This window comes from Excalfactoria chinensis, chromosome 6 (genome assembly GCF_039878825.1).
Source record: "Excalfactoria chinensis isolate bCotChi1 chromosome 6, bCotChi1.hap2, whole genome shotgun sequence".
Taxonomy (NCBI): domain Eukaryota; kingdom Metazoa; phylum Chordata; class Aves; order Galliformes; family Phasianidae; genus Excalfactoria; species Excalfactoria chinensis.
Window position 1 is genome coordinate 30,339,612 of NC_092830.1, and position 26,475 is coordinate 30,366,086.

Genomic DNA, 26,475 nt, shown 5'->3' on the forward strand with positions numbered 1-26,475 from the left:
CTACCCAGAGTTCACCTATTTCAAATTACTTTTCTTTCCTTTATTATTTTCTTTTTACACTGACAGTGTTGTTCTCAGACAACCACAGATAGCCACCTCACCTTCTGGCCCTAGGTATGACCCATATCTTGACCACCCAGCTTGCCTTTCCCAGGCTGTTACTCCCACATAAGTGTTTGAGACCCTCGAGATCAGAATAAACCTGTGCGTTTCACCCTGCTGCCTCTTTCTTTAGCAAGTAGATCCACTTGTAATGCAGCTCCATGAGAAGAAAATTAATGAGAACTCTATGTGTGAAGAAGTAGAACAGCAGACTGATTTTGACTGTGGCTAGGTGGAACAAAATGACTTATATTTATCCTGCCTGAGATGTAAGTCTTTTGGATCTTATTAATTAAACCAAAGGCACAGACACTATAAGTATTACAGTAGCATGTGTTTTACACAAAGTCTTTCATCTTCTTCTCTGCTTTAAAAATATCTATTTTCACAATAAAGCATCCTCTCATGTTTGAAACTTGTCTTTTTTGAGTGACTTTTGCTTATTATTCACTTCAGCATTATCCCAGTTAAGTCTACAATAGTTTTAAATCGCTCTACTATTAAAAATAAACACATTTAAACACCAAACAGCCTCAATTCTTCCCTTTAACGTTTCCCCTCCTGGATTTCTCTCTCAGAAGGTTGACAGCTTGAAACAATTTATTTTTTCTTCCTTGTCACGCTGTCTCTCATTTTATTTCCAAAGAATATGTGGAAATCAAAATTTGAAAGAAATTATTTGAGAAGGAAAAGGAACCCCAGATAGGCTCTTCCTCAATGAATCTTAAAAGGTCAGCAGTTCCTACAAGTCGAAGGTCAGCCTTACTCCCAAATTTTACTTCTGAGAAAAACATTGGCCAAATGACTTTTTTACATGAAATTCCCATTCACTTTAGTGGGATTTCTGTGACTTCCCGTTTCAGGTTAGAAACATGTTTTTTGTGAGATGTGCCACACCAGAACACAGAAGTTTTATGGTTCCCAAGGATTATCACAGAGAAAGAAAGAGAGAGAAAGCCAGTGCTTCAATCAGGTCGTTCAAAGAGGATACCACTCTTATAATCATAATGTATATACATTATAACTTACATCCACAGCCTGGTTATAACTAATTCTAGCCTGGATCATCTCAGGAGTGTCTTTAATACTGGTAAACTTCAAAGCATATGGATGCTGACGGTACTTCTTCTGTTGAGCAGAAAAAGATCAAAGCTGTGAATTTTGTGCTGCTCTTTCATGCTATTTGAAAGAGAAAAATCATAGGTTGCTGGAGATTAGAGTGAATTTGTGAACATAATTATTATTCCTCTTTCCTCATCTTTATGTCCTAGGTACTTTCAGATTAATATTTGTTTCAATTTAACAATAACCTTTTGCCGATTAATATTAAAGTATTTCTCCCAAAATATAAGGAAAACATTTCAAAATGAGATTCTGTCTACTTAAATACTCCAGGACTCAGGATTTGAAAATCTTTTTCAGGTAGCTTCAAATACAGTATGACTTATATTTTTTATTTATATTTCTGCTAAGTAAGAAATTGTATATGATCGCGGTGCTTCAATAACGGCAACAGCTTACCTACTGTTTCAAGGGCTAGGTTTTCTCCTTACTTGCCTACAGCAAATCTGTGCGGCTATTAACACTGTGCTTAATTGTTGTGGTACATGATATTAATTTTGCTTGTTTGAAAGAACCCATAAAAGCCTCTGAGACATCTTGTTACATACACATAATTAAAATGAAGGCTGTTTTATGAGAAAATGACACTTCTTCCATATGGTCCAGTCAGTAAAGACTTCCCTTCCTGCATGAGTGCTCCTATACACATCATTACTTTTATCACTTCTCCAGATAGCACGTACAAAATATCCTGATATCTGTGATGAACTCCCAAGTCAGTAAGTATGTTCATGACTCTTTTGGAAACTGTTTATATCTGCATACAAGGCTAAAGTCACGCCATTCTCCTTTGATTTAATACCATCCCCAGAAATTACTTTGAGACAATATCTTGAATCTTTGAGGACTCAAAATGACAACGTAAAACATATTAAATCTCTTAAGGCATTGCAAGCTAACAAGCAATATTTTGATTTCAGACAGAAATCCACTAACAATGAGCAATCTCATTGATTTTAAGTGAGAACAGGAGAGGGTTATTCTTTGTCCTGTTCAGTTGCAAAAACAAACATTAGCTGACAAGAACATCGCTACATAAAATTCAAAAAGCAGTTTCTTTTTAGCAATATAACAAGTAATTCATGGGCTGTATAGAAAAGCCATCTAAAATCTGCACTCACAAATTATGTTGACGTGATAACCTACCAGGTCAAATTTCTGCATGGCAAATTTGTCACAGTTACTGTCCCTGTTGGCACTAGCTTTTATGAAACTATCTCACTTCATGCTAACGGAGGATCTAATTTATTTTCTCTAAAATAAACATTCATCTTCAATGCAAATGATTAAACAGGAAAAGAAAAATAATGTTAGTAATCAGGCAGATGTGAAGAACAACAATATAATTCTGAGACCAGTGGCTTTATCATTATTCTCATTGAACGAATGGACAGATGATTCCTGTATCATCAGTGGTTATCTAATAAAATCACAAAATTCAGTGTACTAGTACATCAGATTTGGGCAATAGGACTCCCTCTGAAATAGCAGAAACAGAATGCTATGAGCCTTTGAATCATTTCCACCACTACCTCCTTTGAAGGCCTCTTGGGACTGGCACAAAGGATTCTAGAGCTTCCCTTACCTGTAAGTGGCATTGGTTATAGAAAGAAATAAGGATGAAAACTACTATATATATATATATAGCTACATACAGAGAGATATATATGAATTTCAATAGCTAACGTGAATATATCTCAAAAAGGAGCAAGAAGGAACATGTATCTCTTACAAAAGAAGGTTCTCAGTCCAATGACTACGTCTTTTCATCATCTCTCCTGTTTTGCTTCATTAAAAAGGTAGGCTAGTGGGTAGCAATTGAACACCGTTTGATTGCCATTATTATTCATAATATCATTTGTCACCTACTTTGTTTTTGCAAAGGCTATATGGACTCCTACTGGTGTGTGTTTGGTATCCGGTTTCCCTCTAATTACCAGTTCTATCCCTAGTTTTGAGGGCTTTCATGTGGTATGCCTTTTTCTTTCCCCTTTGAGTAGAAATTATTTTAATTTTATACAGACATTTTGCACACATTATGCAGCAAATTCTGTTGCATGCTGTCATGAAATCTCACCTCACTAATGAGTTCTCCTGCCTTCTTAGCCTGCTCCACATTTAATGACCCAGTGGCTATCCATCCAGCTCCTTTCATCCAGTTCAAATCTGCTCTGTATCGGTTCTGACAAAGAAAAAGAAAATCATCCTATTGTTGGTGTTCGTACACTTAAAATGCCATTTAAATATTCAGCCATCTCAGGAACAACAGCCAAGTCAATTTAATTCCTGCTTGTGTTTTATTTGCTATTGCACAATTGCAAGGAAAGCAAAATAAATTGCAGAACAAGATAGCAGTATTAAGACTCCAACACATGCTTTGCAAGGCAAGTAGTAGTAGTAGTCTATACCTTACTGTTACTTGTAGTCTTTGCTCTAACTCAACAACAAACTTTAGAAGGTTGCTTATGATTTGCAATGATATATAATAGACAGTTAACATTTCCAAACCACTATTCTTTTGCTATACTGGAGGGAAAGCACTTTGTTGCCTTTTTTTCTTCCTCTACGTGATTTTAAGGAGTAAGTGTACAAATGTACTTCACTTCCTCACAAAATGCCTCCTACCAACAATCTACTAAATTCCAAAAGCTTATACAAGCTCTACAGGCAGGTTTCTCAAAGAAGCTGGAAGCATTTCAGCACCAGCACCTTAACAAAATCTGAAAACATATCTATCTTAGTTTCCTTTAAAAGTTCTAATTTAAGACCTCTGAATGGCAGATTGCATCTGATCATTTCAGCTGAGTTCCATATGGAATCTTATCACTAGCTTACTTACATTATTTAACCTCCCTGTACACTAGGTAAAGCACATAAATAGATGTATATCTTAAGTGAATCATAAGGTTTTATTAAATAGGTGGCTAATAATTACTGTTTTTATATTAACTATTTAAGTTCTGAAAAATTAAGTGCACATCATAGCATCAAAAAGCATCAACATATAAAGAAATTCAGCACTAAGTAACTGAAGGAGTTGAATGAGGCACTGAAATACAGTAAACTCTGCACTTACATCACTTTGCAATCCATACGCCCATTTCGCCCAGGCCACTTTCCTGTCAGTAGGCAAGACAGTGTAGTGATGGAGGGCTGTCCTGTATCCTTTTTCTGAAGCCAAATTCTGAGCCTTTTTGGCATGGACAAGGTTAGCCATATCCATGGAGACATGGAACTGATTCTTTGTGTCCTCAAATGCCTTCCTGTACTCCAGATCACTCTGCAGTTTTGACATTTGAAGGGAATGAGCCATCTTTGAATCTTCCTCCACAGCTTTTACTCCAATCAGCTTACCCTTCATCTTCTCATAACCTTCCTTATATTTAATCTGTGAAGAAAAACATAGACCATGATTCAAATCATCTAAGTTACTAAACTGACAGCTCTACTTGTAGTAATGCAATGCTCTATCAGTGTTGTGAGACACTGGGTCCTCAATACAAGGGACTAAGAAGTCCATTTGCTAAAAAGAGCTGAAATGCCTCAGAAATTAGTAAGTGTCTACCAAGAATAAAGCTTTATCATTAATTATTCATTCTCAAAAATCTCTGAGAAATCTTGTACTGTTGGTTATCTTTAGGAAAATGAACATTCTTTCAGCACCGAGGTCAGAGGGTTCTTTCAGACATTTTCTGGTCAGGCATAGATGTACTGTCACTTGTTTCATAGCACAATTCCACTTCAAGTACTAAAATTCAACCTCTTGTCAAAATAAGGATAGCAAAAGACAGTCAGCATGTGGGAAATAACTCTGAATTGCTCAGAGCAAACCATCTGAATAATTATGCAGTAAGTCAACCAGAGAACTCCTCCATTGCTCCTTAGCATGAATCAAGTGAGAGTGGCTCAAGGCACAGAAAGAGATGTGACATATCCTCAACACCCTGGTAGCAGCCTGGACTGTCAGCTGTCTAAAGAACTAAAGAACCTCGATGGAGTCCATACTCACATCACTTGCCAGATCCCTCTTTGCCTTAGCTGTCAAGAATGACAAAGCATCCAGACGAAGAACAAATCCTTTTTCCTTCTGTTTCTCCCAGCTACTTCTGTACAGTTTCTAAAGAGATGAAAATAACAGTGTCCTTATTACTGTCGATATGTTCTATTTGTTTTCTAGTCACAGTGAAATCTCTGAAGTAATATCAAACCACCATGCACTCATGACCATGCATTTAAGAATCAGATCTTACTCTCATCACTTGCTATCTTCCCTTACACACTGTGCATACTGTAACCCCACTATCTTGCTGGCTCCAGAGAAACTCTCAGTGTGCCTCCACTTGAGTGAAGGTAAACACATGGAAAATACACAGCTTCAAACTCTAAAAGTGACAAGTTCTCAGAGCAGTGGATGTGTCAAGTATTTAATTAAAAACAAATGGACCATAAAGATTTCACAATTAAAACAGTCAGATTCTTTCTGTGAAAAGGTCCAACTTCCACCCACAGAACCAACATCTCAACTGCAGCTATTCACAGGGCTTAGTGAATCCAATCCACAGTCTCACACAGTACCTCACTGATATTGGCAGCATTTGCTTTGGCCAGTAAGAAGACAGGGTTATCTTTGGTGATGGTGTACTGATGAAGAAACTGCTCTTTTCCTGACCTGTAGGCAACCTGTCCCAGAAAGTAAAGTGTGGTCAATAAACCATAGTCCACAGTTATTTTTGAAGAAACTCTGTTGAAACACCCCAAATATTCAAGGATTTGTTTCACTCAAATTATTTGGTGAGTTAGTCTTTAGCATCATGACATTTTTTCCCCAACTCTGAATTGAAAAGCTAACCCACAGAGCCAAGACAAACAAATTACTGCTGGAAGTGGTGAAATGGCATGCATATCAGGACACTTCAGTTCTCTTTCCAAAAGTTAGTTATTTACTGATCATATATCTGATGTTAATTCATAATCTGAATTAAACGTCTGCAAGAATATATTTTCTCCAATACTAAATGGTAGCTACTATTTAGTAATACCTTAATAAACAACAGTAGCTTAATAAAAATTGTGAATTTTAGACATGAAATGAAGAACACTGAGCCATTCAATCTGCAGAGAAAATGTGTGACCAAAATATAATTGCAGACATACTATTCTAGCAAGGACTACCATTCCAACATTAAGTGAGAATATCAAGGACCTTTTATGATCCAAGCAGCAAACATTTCCATTTTATATCTCAGGGCAATTTCAACTGAGAAATTTGCTGCCCTGTTTCAGAGCCCCATAAAGCTGTTGGGGGAGCTACTGAAAAGCTGTGGAAAGATTTCACGAAGCATTAAATTTCTTAAATCTCACAGTAAAAATATATATATATGTCCCTACAATAGAGCTCTAAATCCAGTATTACTATTCCACCTTCAACACTCATACAAGAAGGTAGCATTACAGATAAGTAATGGGAATCAGGAGACCAACATTCTCATCCTATTGATACTAGTGTTATCTCTGAGACACATAGCACTCATCCAAGCAAGTGCCTGTTTTTCACTGATACAGAGGAATAAAAAAAAAAATAATAATTAAAAAAAATAAAAAAATAAAGGAAACAAGGTAGTTGCCTGAAGAAGACAGACAAAAAAAAAAAAAAGCCATGACGACCATGAAGCAATAACACTTCATTCATGTAGCAATTTGAGGTGCTGACGGCATCTTCAGTTCAAGGCATGGCACTTCTATTACAAAAACATTTGGTCAGTGATTTTTAACAACAGGTTCTCTTAGGTTCTCTTTCTTCTGGAATTATAAAAATGAGATGCATTCATCTAGGTCCTGCCAGGAGTTCTGAAATACCATCTACCAGGGTCAGGAGGGCCCAGGGATGGATAGAGAGCATCCTGAAAGTATCCAGTTTGGGAAAATGGACTCAATTCTTTCACTAAAAATTCCTTAGCAGCAACAGCTAAAGAACGTGACACCAAACACAGACACTAATGTAGTACTATGTAGTCTGACAGGGCCATGAGTGGAGAGAAATACAGAACCTGGGGTGATTGTATCTTAGTCCTTGTGCTGACATCTGCTTTGCTCTGAAACTCTGAGATCGGATTGAGTACTGAGAATACTGTTCCCCCCTGCCTGCTTCCTTCCTTTTACTTCTTTGTTTTTTGCACAGGTTACATTAATGTCCCAGGAAAATTTAGACAACCTCTTATGAAAAGTTTTCAGTCATCCTTGAATCTCACTTGCATCCCCCACAAGATTGTTGCAGAGGCTTTCTGAAAGAGGATCTCCCTTTCTTTCTCTGGCTATTGACATAATTTGTGGGAAGCCTGGCTTGCATATCTCCATTCCCATTGATTTGTTGTTGTTCTAGTTTGGAGAATTCAGACTGAGAAATCATGAAATCAACAAACAAAAACCCTTAGAAATAAACCTCAAGAACTTAAACTTTTATATATTGTAAAGTTTCACAACGATGTGTTCTGGCTCCTGATTCTCAGCCCTCAGTATACACATATCTCAGGAATTACCATTAAGAGAAAAACATTTGTATAGAGAAGGACTCACATCACTTTGCAATTCCTGGCTTTTCTTGGCATGTTTGATGTGAGAACTGTCAGCCACACTGGTGAATTTCAGAGCATCAGCCTTCTGTCGGTATTTTTTCTAGATCAAATTAAAGCAAGTTATACAAAAGCTGCTGCAAAACTTACCTTCCCACAAGCATGTGACTGATAGAGTACTTAAAATCTATTCACAAGAACAAATTTTTATACTAACTACTATTTCTAGTTTGATAAATAAGACTTGCATTACTTTTATTCCATTTTGTTTTACTTTACATCTGTAACACACTAAAGTGATTGGAAAACTTCCATTGACATCAGCAGCCTTTGGATGAGGTCTGTTTTGTATCTATGTCTCTGCTCAAGCCTTATGCACTGCTCGCTTCAGAGCAAGTTAAGCACCTCTATCTATGAGACAATACAAGGAAATTCAGAACACCACTTCAAGGCAAAAGAATGACAGGCAAACACTTCTTGCATACTTTAGTCCAATTCCTATTCTAACAATAAGGTGGGGCATTCCACCTAGGAGAGCTTTAAATGTATTTTTTCATGATATGGCATTTCAGGAGAGAAATCATTCCGTTTGAACTGATGGATGAACAGATCAGTTTATGCTGTGACTCTTCTAGAGGAACACAAAACAGAAGTTAAAAAAGCATGCAGCACTTCAAAGAGGTGCTCACTGCTTTGTTTTAGGAAACTGGAAGGGAGGAAGGCAGATTAAAACCAACATGTTTTGTCACATATCATGGAGCACAACATAGTGACATTTTGCAAAGACAAAATGACAGTCACTGTAGGGCAACAGAGATCTCTAAAATAATATCCACCAATATAACCAGTTTAAGTGACTGTCAGCCATCCCTTGGCCTGACATAGCCCTGAAAAGAAAGGGCAGGCCATTATGGATTAAGTAATTCTGGAAGTGGTTATTAATACAGTACATCACAGTAGCAGATGTAAGTCTGTCTCTAGCAAGACACTGGATCTGAGCGTTGCTGCTCTTCTTTTGCTTCTAAGATGTACTTTTTTTTCCTTTTGCAGTAGCAGTGAGAGGTTGTCAGAGACTCAAGGTATCAGAGTATGATCTCCTGTAATTTACTGGCTTCTGGTCCTTCCTCCAGCACTAAGAGGGGTTTCATCCTTCTTGTGAAACTTCCCCTAATTTATTCACCCTTCTACCCTCTGGTTTTCCTAGCACTGGTGAAGCAACTCAACCATAGCTAAGAAGCTGAGGAAATGAACTTCCATAAGGTTAATGGCTGTGGGAGGCCTTTTGCCTCACAGTCTTGAGGGAGATCAGTAATTGCATCATGAGAAAACATTTTTAACACTGAATCCAGGATCACCTATACTTTAGAATATCTAAACTGTCATATTTCAGTATAGGAATTCCTCACCTCATTCCACATGATACAGTGTAATAAGCATGTACAAGCCCTTGAATAATCAACAGACAGAAAGCTGAGCACTTTGCTTACCTCACTGACCAAATCTCCAGCCTTTCTGGCTTGCTGTATATTAAGACTTCCTTCTGTGATACACCCAACTCCTTTCATCCACATCAGGTCTGCCCTATATTGAAGCTATTGAGGAAAAAGAATATTAATTGATATGAGGGGCAGAAGTACAATATTTGGGTGTGAACATGAGCACACTTGCCAGTTTCAAAGACATCTCAAAGCCATTTAAAAAGTCTTGCTATAACTCAGATTGTGTCCACACGAAATAAGAAATAGCATCAAATTCTGAAGAAGTTTATATACATCCATACTGCATTAATAATTAAGCTGAGCTTATACCATCTTACATCACTCTGGAGCCCATAGGCCTTCTTGGCCCATTTTGTCTTCATATCTTCTGGAACCACTGTGTATTCATGAAGTCTCTTTCTATAATCCAGGTCACTAGCAAGTGCTTGGGCCTTCTTAGCATGCCTCAGGTTTACCATATCCATAGGCAGATGGAAATGGGTCTTACTTTCCTCAAAATCTTTTTTGTAAGCAATCTAGAAAAAGAAGGAAAAAAAAAAAAAAACAAACAAACTTGTTTGTACCACTGCACTGCAAATCCAAACCTATCTTAGTTTTGTTCGTTTCTTTAAGAAGATTAGGTAAAATAAATAAGTAAATAAAAATTTAAACCAAGTCCTATGTGAGATCCATAAAACAGCAGAATTGACACTGCAGTTTATTATAGTACGTCTTAGTTTACAATATACTTCTATCTGCATGAAAGTTCTCTGTTGAAGTGTTGAGGCACAAAGGACAACACCACGAACCCAAAAGCACCTACAAGAACAAATGTACTGTGTAATCTTCATACATTAACAGTCTGAGGCAAGAAACAACTCACATACTGTTGCTGAAAGACTCATAATTATGGATAACATCTTCTGAGTAAGAGAAATAAATAATTTACCTCACTACTCATCTTGGCCACCTGCAGAGAGTGCAAAAGTCTTGAATCTTTTGTTTCAATTGCTTTTCCTTTTGTTTTTTCATATTCTTCTTTATACTTAATCTGTAAAAGAAGAAATAATAAAGAAATAAAAGCACATTGTTCATTCGCACCAAAGATAAGCAATATGTTTTTCATTGACAATTTGGGTGTTCAGAATTTAGAAAGGCTTATTCCAATTTGCACTTTGTCGCTTTGCATTTCTCAGACGTCCTCAGAAATTCCCAAATGTGAAGGACAAGTCTTATCTGTATTACATTTAACCTCATTCTTCAAAGCTCACTCCTCTGAGATGCATTTTCTTACAAACTTTGTCTTCTGAATAGCTAAATTATGTTTTGGTTTAAGAACCAGATAAGAAATCAATCATGGAAAAATCAAGCAAGACTTGATTTTCTTAATGAGGTGGGAAGACAGCTGAATGAGCATAAAACTCTTCTTTTCTCAATAGGTTTTTGAATCATCTTCAGTACTGAGCGCTTTCTAGCTGCAGGCAAAATTTCTTCCTTTTCCTTTACACAGGTGAAGAATTGTGGGATAAGTCATTTAAAAATAGCTAGTTTGGATTTTTTTAAAAAATATATATTATATATATTATGTTAAAGAAGCAGACTAAAGAAATAGGCAGTGGATGATAACAGTATTTTTGAAAATATAAACAATTCAAAACACTGAATTTTACTATAAGAGGATTGAACCCACTGTCCTTTTGCAAACTTTGCCTCCTTCTGTACATTTATATTTTTAAAAAATAGTTTCCAGAGAGTGAAATTTCACAGAAGAGCCTAAGGAAGCTTCCAGCTGTTCATCTGCCTTTGAGAAAGATGAATGTATGACAGTAAAATTCAGGGCTTAAAAATCTAGATGAAGAGAGCTAAGTTTTATTTCCCTGTGCTACAGCAACTAATGTAAAGAATAATTCCTAGGTAATTAAATGTAACCTACATCACTGGCAAGATCCCTTGAAGCTTTGGCAGCAAGTAAAGGCAGAGAATCAAGTTTCATTTCAAATCCCTGGCCCTTGCTCTTCTCCCAACCTTCTTTGTACTTGACCTGACAAAGGAAAGACAGAAATATATGTCACTATACAACACACAATACCTTAACTGAGCACGAGAATGACTAAGAGCGAAACAGAACTATAAATCTATAAACTATAAATCAGAACTAGAATCCTCTTAAGACACAGTTCATTATAATTTGAGTTAATTAATTTGTTAGGACTGACCCAATAGCCTTATGCTTGGAGTTTACAGTCACCTTAAGTTCCCAAAGATAATTCAATAGCTGTAGGTTTAAAAGTCCCATGGAGGAGGGAAATGTTTCCAAAAGCATCTGTGTTGTTTTGTTTTGTTTTTCTTTGCAAATACTGTGGATTAGTAGGAGCTGATCTCTAGGGAGGAAGTGTTTAGAATCAGACATCACACTCCACGTTTCAGGATTTTTCTTCCCCCATCATACCTCCCAATCCAGATCTAGCAATGTTCCCCGCTCTGAATGCCTAATTGTAGCCGCAGATCTTTAAGTGAGCTGCTAGAGGGCATCCTTCCGTTTGATATGCTTCAAAAGTTGGAGCTCGTGTAAACTTAGGCCTAATAATTCTTCAGTTTAACTCCTTAAACTAAGGCTTTCCTGTAAGTGCTTGATTTTAAGACCAAAGTCTCTAAGAAAATCACTACATACTGTGAAGAATGATAAATGGCAGCAACAGTAGGTTTGACTCAAGTCCAACAAATTCACTGTGATTTATTGCACAGACTTCAGTGGCCTTTGAATTATTAGATCTGCATAAACGTTGGTTCTTAATACAGACTCCAGCACAGAAGTAGCTCATTTGTGTAGTGAACACTCACTTATTAAACAAATTCAAGGCATTTGATAAGATCTTGGAAAAAAAAAAATGTCTGGCAGCATCACTGTATTTGAGATGGCAGCCCTATCTCTTCTTGTTCACAAATCTCACGCTGTTCACTGAATACAGCTTATAAACATAACTGTTTCTAGAAACAGTGCCATCATCTTTACATTCCTTTCTCTCTTTTGATGACATTGCGAGTAGAAATATTTCCACATCACGTGACTTACCTCACTATATAATTCCGCATTGGCTTTTGCCTTGACCAACTGAGGTATGTCCTGAGGTAGAGTGTAGTTTGTTTTTGTCTTCTCATACTGGGCTCGGTAGTTCAACTGTCATAAATTGAAAAGAATCAAAACCAAGCTCAGTTATTTTTTATTCACTAAACAAAAGGCCTACATCATCAATTGACTACCACCAAATTTCATCCTACTGGTGTCCTGTGTTACTTCTGACATAAGAACATCAAATGTGTTACAGTAATTATAACTTTTACATAGGTACTAGGAATTAGAACAACTATTCCATAAATAGAGTAAAAATCTGTAAGTAAAAAATACCCGGTTTTTTTATCTTTTTTTTTTTTTTTTTTTTTTTTTTTTTTACAAATCATGCATTAATAAATGTTCAGAAGATAAATTCCTAACAAAGCACACTAATAAAACTGTTAAAATTAGAAGAAAATATTATATCTACTGACTGCTGTGATTGCTACATTCCTGTGAGTAATTTCATTCAACTCATATTCTCTTGGCTGTAAATCTGCCAAACACCCATCAACAGTAAAAACATTTAAGTCCTTCAAATGCAATGAAATAAAATTATGAGATAATTCTAATACACAGAGATGGCCAGTGTTGACAGAACTTACATCACTGAGCTGCTGAGCATTTATTTTGGCTTGAGCAATTTGTGGAGTGCTGGCAACAGAGCTGTACTTCATCTTGTCTATGCTTTGCCTGTAGTTTACCTAATTTAAAATTAAATAAATGGAAAAGAGAATATTTAGTAAGGGAGGTAATGTTCAGACTGGAAAATGAGAGACTGAGTAGACAAAGTTTTGTTAGCTATTTTCCTAGATAAATCATAACTTAAGTTGTAACAAGCTGAGATGGGGAAAAATACCAGGATCTCTTGGATGAGATCTGCAGTTAACACTCTGGAGACTTCCTAGTTTGAGGTCACAGTTATTATTTCACTTTGAAAATGAACTTAATTTATAATCCCTTTCCTCCAAGGCAACAAATTCATAAACACAGTCTCCTGAATCATTCATATAAAACTGGTATTTCTAACCATCACTCAGATCAGGTTATCTTAAAAGACAGTTATGACATTCCTTTTTATGAATAGGTCTGCCCAATGTAACGCTATACAGAGCAAATAAACTCTCATTATCTTGTGCATTATCTTTAATTATTACATTAAAACTCTGTATCACAAAAGTTCCCTATGTAGTTAGAGCTTTATGTAAAGGATGAGAGAAGAAAACCATATATGTACAAAACAAAACAAAAAATTAATAACAGTCATAGTATTGAAGTCTGCAAAATTCCTAACAAATTAACACAGTGATAGCAATGCTAAGGTATTAAAAAACAAAACAAAACAAACAAACACAGACACAAAAAACATATTCAAACCCAAAATTATACAAGATTACAAATCATGGAGAAGCTTTATTTTAAACCTGTTGTTGCCAAAGGTTTTAAACTGCAGAACACAATTACCATTCACTGCTGGCCAAGATCAATATTCACTGTAGTTAATCACCACTTTGCAAACACTGCAAATCACATAAACCTAGCTTCACAGAACACTTATTTCCAGTTAAGTGGACTATGATTCCTTTCTATTTCAGGTATCCTTATATAAACTTTCTTCTTTCTGATACGATAACATTTGGGAAAGAACTTCCAGATTGATCAAAGTACAACAAACCCAAACATTTGTTTTGCTTCTCTTAGACACAAGAAGAATTTTACTTACACAGAAAGAGAGAATTTCTTTCTTACTCAAAATGTATACTCACTCCTGCTTATGATTTTTTAAGAAGAAAGGTCACTGTCCATAGAACCTGAACTTACATCCAAAAGGCAGAAAAGAGTTCTACCTGCTCTAAACATTCCAGCACTTCTGTTCTTATACAATGCAGTCAGGAGCTGCTTTTGGAACCCATAAGTCAGTTGGCCAGAGAGCCTGTTGCAGTAGTCACAATCATCACCTAGTATTTTGAAATAGTCCCAGGGTTTACTTGTTTATTGGTAACTAATAAGCTTTGAGAATACAACTCTCACAAATTAAGAAGTCAAACGGTTAAGTCTACCTTTTTATAGTCTTTAAAAAAACCCACCTCAAGAAGCAACAACTCATCTTATAGTTGAAGCTTACCAAATAATTCCTCAAAAATACCTCAGACTGTCCAGAGAAGCTGTGGATGCCCCATCCCTGGGGGTGTTCAAGGCCAGGTTGGACAGAGTCCTCAGCCCTGATCTAGAGGATTGCCCACAGCAGGGGAGTTAGAAGCAGGTCTTTAAGGTCCCTTCCAACTCAAGCCATTCTATGTTTCTAGGAAGAACGTTAAGTATGGGGCAGAACTAACTAATTTTGCCCCACTGAAGCGAATGACAGGAGGTGGCACTGCTATTACTCTGAGCCCTCTTAACTCCTTGCACTTTTTGCTTTAACCTTTTTTTTTTTTTTATTTTAATCATCAGCTGTGCTCTCCCATGATTAAATCATCATTTGACATACACAGTCTATCACGCTCTCTCCTATGGAGAGATGATGAGCCATGCAAGCCATGGAAATAAAGCCATAAAATTATTTACATCTTTCAAAGGGACCAACTTCCTTGTTGTCTGATACGAAGGAGTGAGAGTAGCTGGGTAATTGTAGTCAACACCATCATGTTTGTAATCAGATTTATAGGCTATCTGAAACACAGAGAACAACAGCAACAAAAAAAAGTCATTCTTTTTTTTTAGGCTGTCATTTGTCTGAATAATTATCAGTCAGGAGGAAAGGAGAAACAATAATATTAATATTAAATGCAGGAAACAAAGTAATTTCAATGTCGTGAGTGACAAAGAAAATGAAATTATTTGCATAGTTTAGCCACTAATTGATTCTTTTTCAGCTCCTCAATTAATCCAATGCCAACAGTGGGAGCATTAACTTAACTTCCACCTATGACACATCTCTTTTATCTTTCTGCTTAGTTCTCAGGCTTCTTACAGATTTGTAAATAATGTACTTGAAGGAATGGTATGTAACAAAATAGCTCCTTGACTAACCCAGTAAATTAAATTGGAATCTAGAAATCTTCATTAAAGGCTGTGTTTTTTACCAAAGGTCTGACCCTGGGGGAGGGAAGCAAGCAACCTTCAGCATCCTACTGATGTCAAAGAAAACTGAAGGAGCTCAGTATGTTGCCAGATCACTGAATCTGCTTATTTCAGTCTCTCCCACACAGTGCAGTACAAAAGGGTTTCCAGAATTTCTTCTCTTCTCAACATATCTATCTTTCAAATCTTCACTACAATTTAATCTAAATTCCACTACCAGTTTAATTATGGAAAAAGAAATTAAAGAAAGCCATGTCTACAGAAGTATAATTTTAAAAGACTTACATTGCTTGCCAAGTTGCCAACTTTCATGGCATGTAACATTCGCTTGTCCATACCAATACCCATATAATGGCCTTTCATCTGGTTCTGGTACGTTTCTTTGTACTTGATCTGTATTAAAAACAAACAAACAAACCCTTTCTAAAACTTAGGTTTTTCCATCTGTTTCTATGAGTTACAGCAGTGAAGAAAATTACTGCAGCTGTGGTACATCAGTCTTGCACCGCTACAGAAACTCACAAGCTCAAAAACAACCTCAGCACTTCTAAAAACAAAGCCTGGAATACTCAGTGAGTTTCCTATGAGTTTCCTATGGTAAAAGACGGTCTTTGTACATTCTTCAGACCACCTGGATGCCACATTCAGAAAGTACCCACACATTCTACTGCTGTAAGTTATTACACCAGAAATAAATACTAGAATAGAGTTGCAAATAAGCATTATTCCTACAATATTTGTACAAATGAATCATCTACCAAAAGTAGATTGTGTTGGTGCTGCTTTCACCAAGCCGTGTGTACACCCAGTGTTCCTACCAAGTAGGGAACAAGAACAAGATAACTTATCTACCCTACATCAGCTGCTACCAGGGTAAGCTTTCAACAGACCACGCAAGGCATTGAAAACTTACATCACTGGTGTATTTTGAGATCTTGCTCACATTCTTGAATTGTGGAGTATCACAGTAGTTAATGCTGTAGCCTCTGTTGTTTCCAAGATCCTTCTTATATTCCACCTTGGTGACAATACAAAAGGAAAAAAGATATGGTAAAATGTTAAATTGCTCTATCAAATTCCCTTGCACACTGTTAATTAGCCAGGACCACAGTTCAAACATTTTGATATGTCTCTCTTATCAGAAAACGTATTATGAAAATTATTATGAACACAAATATCCTATACTTGCTTCCCATTTTATAGGCAAAACATGTTACCAATTGAATCCTCACAGACCTCAGAATTGAAAAGGAGAAAGTTTACTAGCATAATTTTTCAGAGTAATTTTAAAGATAATTGGTTTAATATTTTCATTAAGTTCTTTTGCTCTGGAGCAGGGATGTTCAGAGAGATAGTAAGAGGACATAAGAGCCGGAGTAATAGAACTGGGACTAAATTCAGCAGTGTGGAGGTTAATATATGTAGAGACTGGCCCCAAAAATCTCAGCTTTAAGGATTCATTGCCTGGAAGGGCTGAGAAAGAAAACTGTTCATATGTAGGCTGATCAGACTAGAATGGAAAGGTGCCAAAACAATTCAGCCATGAAGAAGGTAAATGCAGTCCAAAGTAGGAGAAAAAAGAGGTTTGGTTTTTTTTGTCAGCAGGCACTGGGTAGTGTGCATGCAATGTACCAGGTTCCAGCAAGATCTCATCAGGAACTCATGCATTCTGACAGTCATTCCTGTTCAAGAAATACACACTCAGCCTGTAACAGCTGCAGTGAAGGACCATGAGAGAAGAAGAATTTTGCTTGCTTAATCAGGGAAAACAAAGGCAGAGAGAAAATGATATGTGTGCAAACATCTCAGAAAGGTAATCATGCAGTGAAAAGAACTTTATAAACCAAAGGGCAATGTTGGCACAAAACACACTAGTAATAAAATGGATGGGAATAAATGCAGGCTAGAAATTAGAAGAAGAGAATTATACGATACTATGCAAAAACAGCAGAAGCCAGAAATCATTGGCCCAGGAGGCCCCTTCCAGTCCTACTTCCAGGGGTTTTTCATTATTGAAGGTTTTATTCTTTGACGCCTCAAGAGCGTAAGTTTTTAAAGTGCCACAGGAAACCTCTAGGAACTCACACTTATTAATAGCTTTATAGCTGATATGACAATATAAATAAATTAACAATTCATAATCTACTGAGAATTCTCTCACAATCTCCCTTTGCTTAGGAGAAGAAGAATGCATTATGAGCAAGTCAGTCCTTTACATCACGTAAGAAAACAGAACCCTGCACTGACAGTATAGCACACATTTTTTGTTCTACTGGTGCTGTTTTTCACTTATAACCAGAATATTCTTTGAAACACTGTAATATATACTCCCAAATCATCCAAGACCATTTGTGCTTATAACCTCAGAGCACATTAAGAGCATAGTACAGAGTTTTCTTAGATTTCTGTTTTCCACGTAATCAGAATTAGAAGTGCTCTCCTGGTATAACTCGCCATGTTTCCATACATATCATTGGAAGGGCCAGATGACAGTACATAAAGATCTGTTCTTACACTTTCCTTTCCAGTTACTGTGCTACACAAACATAATTTCAGTTACACAAGGAACAATAAAAACAAAAGATTTTAAAGTCTGTAGTCCTTAATCACCAGATGCAAAAGTTTGTGTGAGCTGCTCTTATGCCATTTGTCAGATCACTTACCTCACTAACAAGCTTGTTAGCACTTTGGGCTTGTTTAAGGACCAGGTTGTCTTCAGCTGTTAGAGAGTGAAAGTGAGCTGCACCTTTCATCTTGGAAAGATCTTTCTTGTATTTTATCTGAAAAGTAAGAAAAATTATAAAACAGATGCCTACCTTTTCAATGTGGCTTTCTGAATTGGCTATAAGATCTGCAATATAACTTTTGCCATTCTTGCTTTCATAAGAAAATAGAATTTAGAAAGTTGAAACATTGCAAGTTGTTATTTCCTGAAATAAACCAGGCATAAAATCACAGCCAAAACAATTCCTGCAAAGCCACTTCAATAGACAGCAGTTTTAAACCTATTTCTTTACACAGATTGAGCAGTACTCATTGTTGTTCATAGTTCACACAGACAAGTAACAAACTCATGACCAGAGAATGCTTGGAGCGTGTATGCTTTTCTATTACTGGAGTTAATTGTCAGTACTTTAATTTTAGAATTCTGCTCTGAGAATTACATACAGATAGTTATCAAGCTTTCTGTGATTTTTTCCCCCCTTTTGTAGAAACCAGTTTTATGAGAAAGCTTTATCTTTTTGCACTTTTGAAGTTTTTAAAACAATTATATTTCTCTTCCAAGTCAACACTGAAATCACTGAGATACCTCTTGTTTTAACTGAGGTGTCTGGATGAGAGCTTAATTTAGATAGGATGGGTAAAGAGACAGTATCTGTGCTGGCCTTTGCCAGACTTTGCCCAGCGAAACCCTGTCTTGAGCCTGCTTTGACATGAGTGTTGGACTTGATGATCTATGGAGGTCCTTTCCAACCCCTACAACTCTGTGATTCTGTTAATATATTCCACTGTTTCTTGCACACAAGGAGATGTTTGTGTTCTTCATCTCACAGGAATGCTTTTAACAGCAGCTTCATAATGTACAAAATAACAAATTACTTGAAATGTGCTGAAGTGTCAAGTTAGTATTTTTTTTTATTTTCCAAGTCTGTTCACCATTTCACAGACTTTAAAGACATTCAAGTTGCATGGTAACTACTCCAGCTAGGTAATGTTACTGCTATAAATAGATCCTTCACTCCAGATATTAGAATTAGACTCACAGAATCATGTAAATTGGAAGACCTTCAAGATCATCAGCATTAATAAAGAAACTCCTGACCACTCACATTTTGAAAAAAGAATAATATAGAACTGCCATCTTTAGCTGGAGTAGCTAATAATCTCCTGTTTAAACTTGAAATAGTTGAATTTGTCATATGGGATTTGGTCATGGAAGGTCTCAGATTTTTAGTATGGTCTCGCTCTGTAAGCTCAAGTAACTGAATGTCACCGATCCTTCCATGCTTGTTTATTGCTAGCCTCTGGTCCAGGCTAGTACAAGCTGAAAGGCTCAAGCACCTGTTAGCTTCCCAAAAGACAGACTGAGCCCATCAGCTCAGATAGTCTCAGAGGGGGCAGCTGTCCTCACAGAGTCCGTCACTCACAGGAACCCTTCACAGCAGCCACAGGGTAGTGACCTCATTTTCGTCACTGCTAGAAGCAGTCTCTTCAGGCAGGACTGAAACTCTTTAATCAGTGGGCTGCATGCAGGATTCATAGTTCACCATCTTTTTTTGCCCATTCTTCAGCTTATTGCCCAAAACTAGAAATCAACAGCTTAGAAATCAGCTAATCCTTATGTGGTGACAGTGTCACACTCCATATGACTGGCTTTGTGCTAGAGGCACGATACATCAAAATATCAAACCAGTTCAGCTCATTCATCCTCCATTTATTCACTACTGGGAATATACCACAGTAGTCCAAAGGATGATTAAGGCAGTTGAAGGTTTCATTAATAATACAGGTGCAGATTTGCCAGGAGGGTTAGCCTAACAGTAGGGATCCCCATTAGCTGCTGCTTCCACCTCCTCCCTCACACAAGCTGGAGCTGTGTCCCCTTTTATTAATAGAAATTATTAATCCCCTGAGCTATCCAGTTCCCAGCAACACAGTGAAATGTCATCCTTGTTTACTTCTCAGGTGTAATTTTAGCATTTTCCTTCTAGAGTACTGTTCTGACAAACTGATGTTTTTAATTGTTTATGAATGTTATTGATCTGGGTTTCATACTTACATCACTTGCCAATTCATTTGCCTTCTTGGCATTTTGATAAGCTGGAGTGATCATAGCAGGAAAGCTTCCTTTCCCTCTGCGTTCTTCATACTCATTCATATAATCCTAAGGAAAGATCAGTGTTTGCTCATCACATCTAAGTATGGTGGTGTCATGGATGATTTCACAAAACCCCACAGTCCATGCTAGCAGTAAAGTTCATTGTTTTGTTATCATTAGTTTTTTAACAAAAGTGAAGTTTAACAAAGGTTAAGAAGTAAGATGACCAACTTTAAGAATGAAATCACCCACCAAATGGACTGTGCCTGCAAGAGAAATTTAGTTAGCAATTAGCTGTGGTCAACATAGCATTCAAATGTATAATTACATACATCCTTTTAATTTTACCCTAAATCTCAGAGCTGTAATATCTCCTTATCGTGTCACTGTTAATATACATTTGCCTGAAAAAAACCCTGGAGGAATATCTAATGGTTTGAGCAGCCAGGAGACCTTAAACTTTCCAAGTTTGGTGTAGGAGTCTGATAGAAGCCTCCATAGACCTCACCACAGCCATTCCTCACATCACAACTAACCAAAACATGATACTTCTCTAGTAACATAAATACCTGGGTGCTACAGTGTTAAACTATTTTGGAAGCAAACTCACAAAATTCAATTGATTTAAAAAAAAAACAACACAGCTATGCTCTGGAATTATCCCATTGAAACTATAAATAAGTTTTACCATTTGAAAAGCCTTTTGATGACTTAATAGCTGAATACTGTAACTTTCTAAGCATGCTATTACATAATGACCACCTCAAAGTTTTCCAGACCTGGGGAGAATGTGATAAGTATACACACAAGTAAGGTATAGTGCCATGTGTCTTCTCTGTTACATTTTGTTGTTCTTTGTGGCCAATGTAAGCCAAAATAAAATAAAATCTGTGGCATGGAAGGAGTATCACAGAGAATACAGCATAGATAAAAATTACTATGAATATTTGGGGGATCTCTCTGGTGACTTCTCAGTGCAAAACAATTCACTGCAGGTAATTTTGTGCAACATCAATATCACAGGATGTGATAGGTCATATTGTAAGTTTATGAACAATATAATTATAGTTATTGCATCCAGACTGTTCTATAAACAGGCATAGAAAGTAAATATATATATATATGTATATATATATATATCCCTGACTGATCAGCTGAGTTAGTCCTTTAAAATTACATTCATGAGCCTGAATTCTTGAGACTGAATTGCCATTTTCTCTTTTTTGCAATTTCTTCAAATACTGAAATAATGAAATTATTCCTAGTATCATTCATATTCCAAAACATAATTTTAGAATTAATTATTCAGAACTTTAACTTTTAACTGTTTTTTTCAAAAATTATTACAACAGCATGCAGTAAATTCTTTAAATTGCCCAATATATGTATATGTACACGCATGTCTGCACATGTGTGACGTATAATATAGCCTCATGAACTGGACTGTTAAAATTCCAATAGCTTAACTCATGTTAAGTCATACTTAATTCAGAGAAATCCATTAATTTCAGTGGTTCACTTTTATTTGAATAAAAATATCAGAATCCAGCCTGTTAAGATTAAAACTCAAATTAAATTTGAAGTCTGTGACTGAAGTTTCAAAGATACTTTCAAAGAAAAAAAAAGACTTAAATTAATTCAAATGATAGAAGCATTCCAAGCCTTGAAGATGCAATTAGCAGTTTTTCAAATTCATTTTATTTGTTTATTCTTACTCAAACTTCTAGGAGCTCAAAAGATAGAAACTTATTGAAGACTCCCTTCTAAACTCATATTATTCAAGGATGGATTGCTTTTCACACATCGCAAAGATTTAAGGTTGGACAGAAGCAGTGAGCAAATGTAAAATTCCCAAAAATCTTAGGACAATATATTTCCTATCCCTTCCAAAGAATACACGTCTGATAAGGAGTTAGGAAGAGGAACTAAACTAACCATGTAATTCCTTTTATACAGAAACATCATTCAGTTCCTTACAAATTCCATTTAGCTGTATTTAGTTCTATTTAATTCTACTGTGTCCATGGAAGAGGCATACCTTAATTAGAGTAGAACTTCAGATGCTATTTGGAAGACCACAAAAATAATGGTATCGCATTTAAAAAGAAATGAAACCAAGAAGAATGCCACAGACTAAAGCAGGAGTAAAGCCTATTTAGTTCCTCACATGTAGAGCTACAACTTGTCAGTCTTACAATACCAATTTTGTGGAAAAGCCAACAATAAGAGAACTTGCACATATTCAGAGCTGCAAACCTTCTAAGATTTCTTAAAATAATGGCAGGAAAAATAACCTCTAATACATTACTACTTTAACTAACTTTCTATCATTTCATGACCCTTTCACATTTTCTCCCAGCTGAATTTACATTTCTCTTTCCAACGGGAAGGAAAAGTTTACACACATAAACACATTTCAGTGATACATAAATACACCATAATATGAATTTCCAGTGCATACATATACACAAATTAGATTTACCACAGTAGGACTTACCCTCCCATAACCCAAATGCCCCTACGTAAGGATTTGCAGTGACAGTAATCTCTCAGATGCTGCATACCTGGCCATATTGATCTATGTTTTCTTTTGTATAAGTAACATCTCTTCCAGTTGTATGGCTGGCTTTTCCCTTAATTTCTTTTTCATACGTTTGATGATACTTTACCTAAAAGGATTTTTAAAAAGAAAAAAAGAAAAAAAGAAAAAAAAAAAGAAAATGAAAAAGAAAACAATCATCTGGATGAGTTTAACCTAGTCCACAAATACTATATAACAAAAACCAAACAATGGCACACACGTTATTAATTCCTAGTGCCACCAATCGTCAGAAGTTAAAGATATAACAACAAATAGTGGTGTACTACACACACACACAGTGAATACTATAACACACACAGTGAATGTGGGACTTGCCATTTTTATCCATACCAGGAGTGCAGTCTATTCAATACCCTCTGCTTCTCAGAGGCTAATCCCTGATGTTCAAGTTAAAAAAAAACCAAACCCGTAACTAATTGTAATGTAAATTCATGGTTGCCACAGAGCACTTCTTCCTACTTAATTTGCAACATTGTCACCTGCATGCCATTAATAAAGTGGAATGTTTCTGAATGACAGTGATCTATCTCCCGATGATCAAGGGAATTCCGGGCAATCAACCTTCAGATTTGGACCAAGATTTGCACTACTGCTGAAGTAAAAATAATGCCTTTAACCTGATGTTGCCCTTTAATCGGTATTTCTCTTTGCTGACAAAGAGTCTTTCACAGATCAAAGGCAAACAAAGGCATTTAAACGTTTTAGAGTAAGTTGCTTTTGCCTTCAGAACTACAGATCTCTTCTTATTCTCCTTGATGACTCTTAATAATATTTTAAATTCACTTCCACTGAGTTAGCACAATATATTATCCAACAAATAGAGCTTTACTTTCACTCTCCAATGAGAAAACACAATTGACTGTGTTCAGAAGCAATACTGATGTCCTTTTACAGTGCTTTTTAAGGATTACAGAGATGTTGTGGTTTTGCTTTTTGGAAAGGAAAAGGAAGTCAATAAAGATCAGTATATCAAGGAGTTTACCAAAAACACACATACAAAAATTATAAGTAACATTAGTAGAATAGAAAGGAATTGTTTATATACATATTTCTACATCAAACGTATGCACATGCATGTGCATCTGTGTGTATATAAATATATAAACTTGGTGTTCAAGAAGCTTGTTTCTTTGGCTCATGTAAGCCTCATCCTGATATGGTGCACAAGAGACAATGAGCTGCAAGGACTCACTGGGAGCATGGTAAATCATGGCAAAGCAGAACCCCGCCAACACAGCACTCCCCTGATATAAGGCCACCAAGGAGTATTGTGGCTGCTGTGTAAGTCAGAACTGCTCTTCAGCCCTTCTAGTTGACATGTGATTGGGCACAGTGAAATCAAAGACCTTCAGCTGATTCTTTATTGTCTTCCTTCTACCTACCATGCAACAGGAGGCTGGATAAAGGGGGGAATTTTGCCCACAGAAACCCAGTGTTTATTCACAACTAAAAAGATTTTCTCTTTATGCATAAAACTCAGTCTTATCCCTTAAACAGTTTTATTCATGAAGTGCACTGTTACTGTAAATCCCCAGTGTTCATGAAATTTCTGCCAGTAAGCATTTTAATCCAAATTTTATATAAGAATTTAATTTTCTTTCCAAAAAGAGACTCTGCTTTGGACACTCACATCACTGGCTAATTCATTTGCTCTCTTGGCAACTTGATAAGCTGGTGTGATCATAGCAGGAAAGCTGCCTTTCCCTCTCTGTTCTTCAAAGTCTTCAGTGTATTTCAACTGTAAAAGCAAACAAACAATATAGAACAAACAACAGCAATAAACAAACAAAACAAACAGGAATGATCAGAGAAAGGTATCTTGGTTACACACATAATCAGGTCTTAAAGTTACAAAGTCCAGCATTCAATGGCTGTCAACTACCAAACTGTCTAGTATTAAGTTTTTATTTTATGTTCATATTTGCAAGTGATTTATAAATATCTTAAGAGTCACTTTCAGAGTCAAAAATAAATCAACCTATGCTTTTTTCCACTTACATCACTTGCAAGCTGCCCTCCAGCCTTCGCATGAAGTATATCTGGAGTGTCTACAACAGAGGTGAACTTTGAAACTCTCTCTTCATGTCCCCGCCTATATTCCACCTGGGGGAAAGATACATATACACAATGCATATTACAAGCAAGAAGTAGCAAATATATTTTTTTTCTCAGAATGTATCAGTAGAAAGTGAGCAGCAACAGTAAAGAGCTTCCCCACAGCCACGTGGGGAGAGTCACGTTTTAGGCATACTGAAATCTTCATTTCCTTAAAGTGAATGCTGGAAAGAGAAAGAAGTGGCCTCAGATAATCTAAGTTTTAGATTTATCTGATTATGTGATTTATTTGATTAAAATATTACAAGAACTGACATTGACAGACATTACTAAGATCATACTGTGGTAACAATACAGGCAGTATAGAAAACAGTGTAATACCTTAAAATCATTTGTTCTGGATTTATTTTTACTTGATCCCTTTCAGTTGAATTGCTATTTTTATGGAAAGGCAATTTATTTGTATATATGATCTAATTTAGCTTGTAAAGGAATTATGTTTAATATCAACAATATTTAATTTCATATAACAAAGAGGGTAGAAAAGATCAGAAGATGAGGAGAAAAAAACGATTAATAAAGCCAGCAAATGAAAATAAAAGTAATGAAGTAAATACTTTCAAGTGCTCATGATCTTATTCAGGTTTTAATATATTACAGAAAAAGTTGCTTCATCTTCCAGGAAATGTCTGTATTGCCATTAATCTTATACGATTACTTTTCCCAAAGCAAGTAGTGTGTTAATCATGTTTCTTGCATCATATTAGAGTTTTATTTTGTAGAATTATGTTCATCATAGAGTACGCTGTCTAAAGAGAATGGCCTAAACCCAGGATTCTCCACATTCAGGAAGTCTAATACATGATCAAAAAAGATAACACTTACGTTACTGCTTAGTTGAGTTGCTCTCTTAGCCACCTGATAACCTGGAGTGATCATAGCAGGAAAGCTGCCTTTGCCTTGATGCAGCTCATATTCTTCTGTATATTGAATCTGGAAAATTAGCATTTTGGTTTTGTTATTCCAAAGGAACATACTGTTGAATATGATTACTCTTCTAACATCTTCTTCCCAAAGGTCTACAGCTTATACCATATAAGTTTGTTAGGTAGAACTATGTCCTGCTTCCAAAATCAAGACAAAAAAAAAAATAAAAAAATCACCCCAACCAGTCAACCAAAAATTCACCTTCACTTCTATTATCCATGGTTAGCTTTCTGTTAGTTAAGGTGCTAACCCAATGTAAGGGCAGAGAGTCATAATTTCGAATATATTTCCCCCTATAAAGAAAAGACAGTCAATGAAAGTTTTACTCCATGAAAAATAACACGTTTTCTATCATAAGTTCTGCTTTAAAGAGAAAAAGAGTACTAAATATTAGATGAAGATATAATCAAGGTCAGGTCAGGTATCTTTGATCAATAGATGAAGTGCATCTCTGTTATATAAATATAGAAATACAAGATTTTCAGGATAGGCAATAATACTGTTATGTGAGTAAATGGCTAAATACTACATGACATGTCTAAATGCTG

General features: G+C 36.2%; 1 protein-coding gene across 1 annotated transcript in view; it reads right to left on the bottom strand.

Moving 5' to 3' along the window:
- Positions 1-26,475, bottom strand: part of NRAP (nebulin related anchoring protein) — a gene marked incomplete at its 5' end in the record, with an annotated part of 45,176 nt that overhangs the window by 14,449 nt on the left and 4,252 nt on the right. Inside the window, 21 exons of the mRNA XM_072340959.1 lie at positions 1,132-1,230; positions 3,302-3,406; positions 4,301-4,612; positions 5,234-5,341; positions 5,800-5,904; positions 7,798-7,896; positions 9,281-9,385; positions 9,610-9,807; positions 10,221-10,322; positions 11,205-11,312; positions 12,345-12,449; positions 12,989-13,087; positions 14,949-15,053; positions 15,750-15,857; positions 16,378-16,482; positions 18,128-18,244; positions 20,245-20,349; positions 22,848-22,952; positions 24,516-24,623; positions 24,884-24,988; positions 25,826-25,933. Of these exons, the coding sequence (XP_072197060.1) occupies positions 1,132-1,230; positions 3,302-3,406; positions 4,301-4,612; positions 5,234-5,341; positions 5,800-5,904; positions 7,798-7,896; positions 9,281-9,385; positions 9,610-9,807; positions 10,221-10,322; positions 11,205-11,312; positions 12,345-12,449; positions 12,989-13,087; positions 14,949-15,053; positions 15,750-15,857; positions 16,378-16,482; positions 18,128-18,244; positions 20,245-20,349; positions 22,848-22,952; positions 24,516-24,623; positions 24,884-24,988; positions 25,826-25,933 (2,511 nt within the window). The remainder of the gene's footprint in view (positions 1-1,131; positions 1,231-3,301; positions 3,407-4,300; positions 4,613-5,233; positions 5,342-5,799; positions 5,905-7,797; positions 7,897-9,280; positions 9,386-9,609; positions 9,808-10,220; positions 10,323-11,204; positions 11,313-12,344; positions 12,450-12,988; positions 13,088-14,948; positions 15,054-15,749; positions 15,858-16,377; positions 16,483-18,127; positions 18,245-20,244; positions 20,350-22,847; positions 22,953-24,515; positions 24,624-24,883; positions 24,989-25,825; positions 25,934-26,475) is intronic.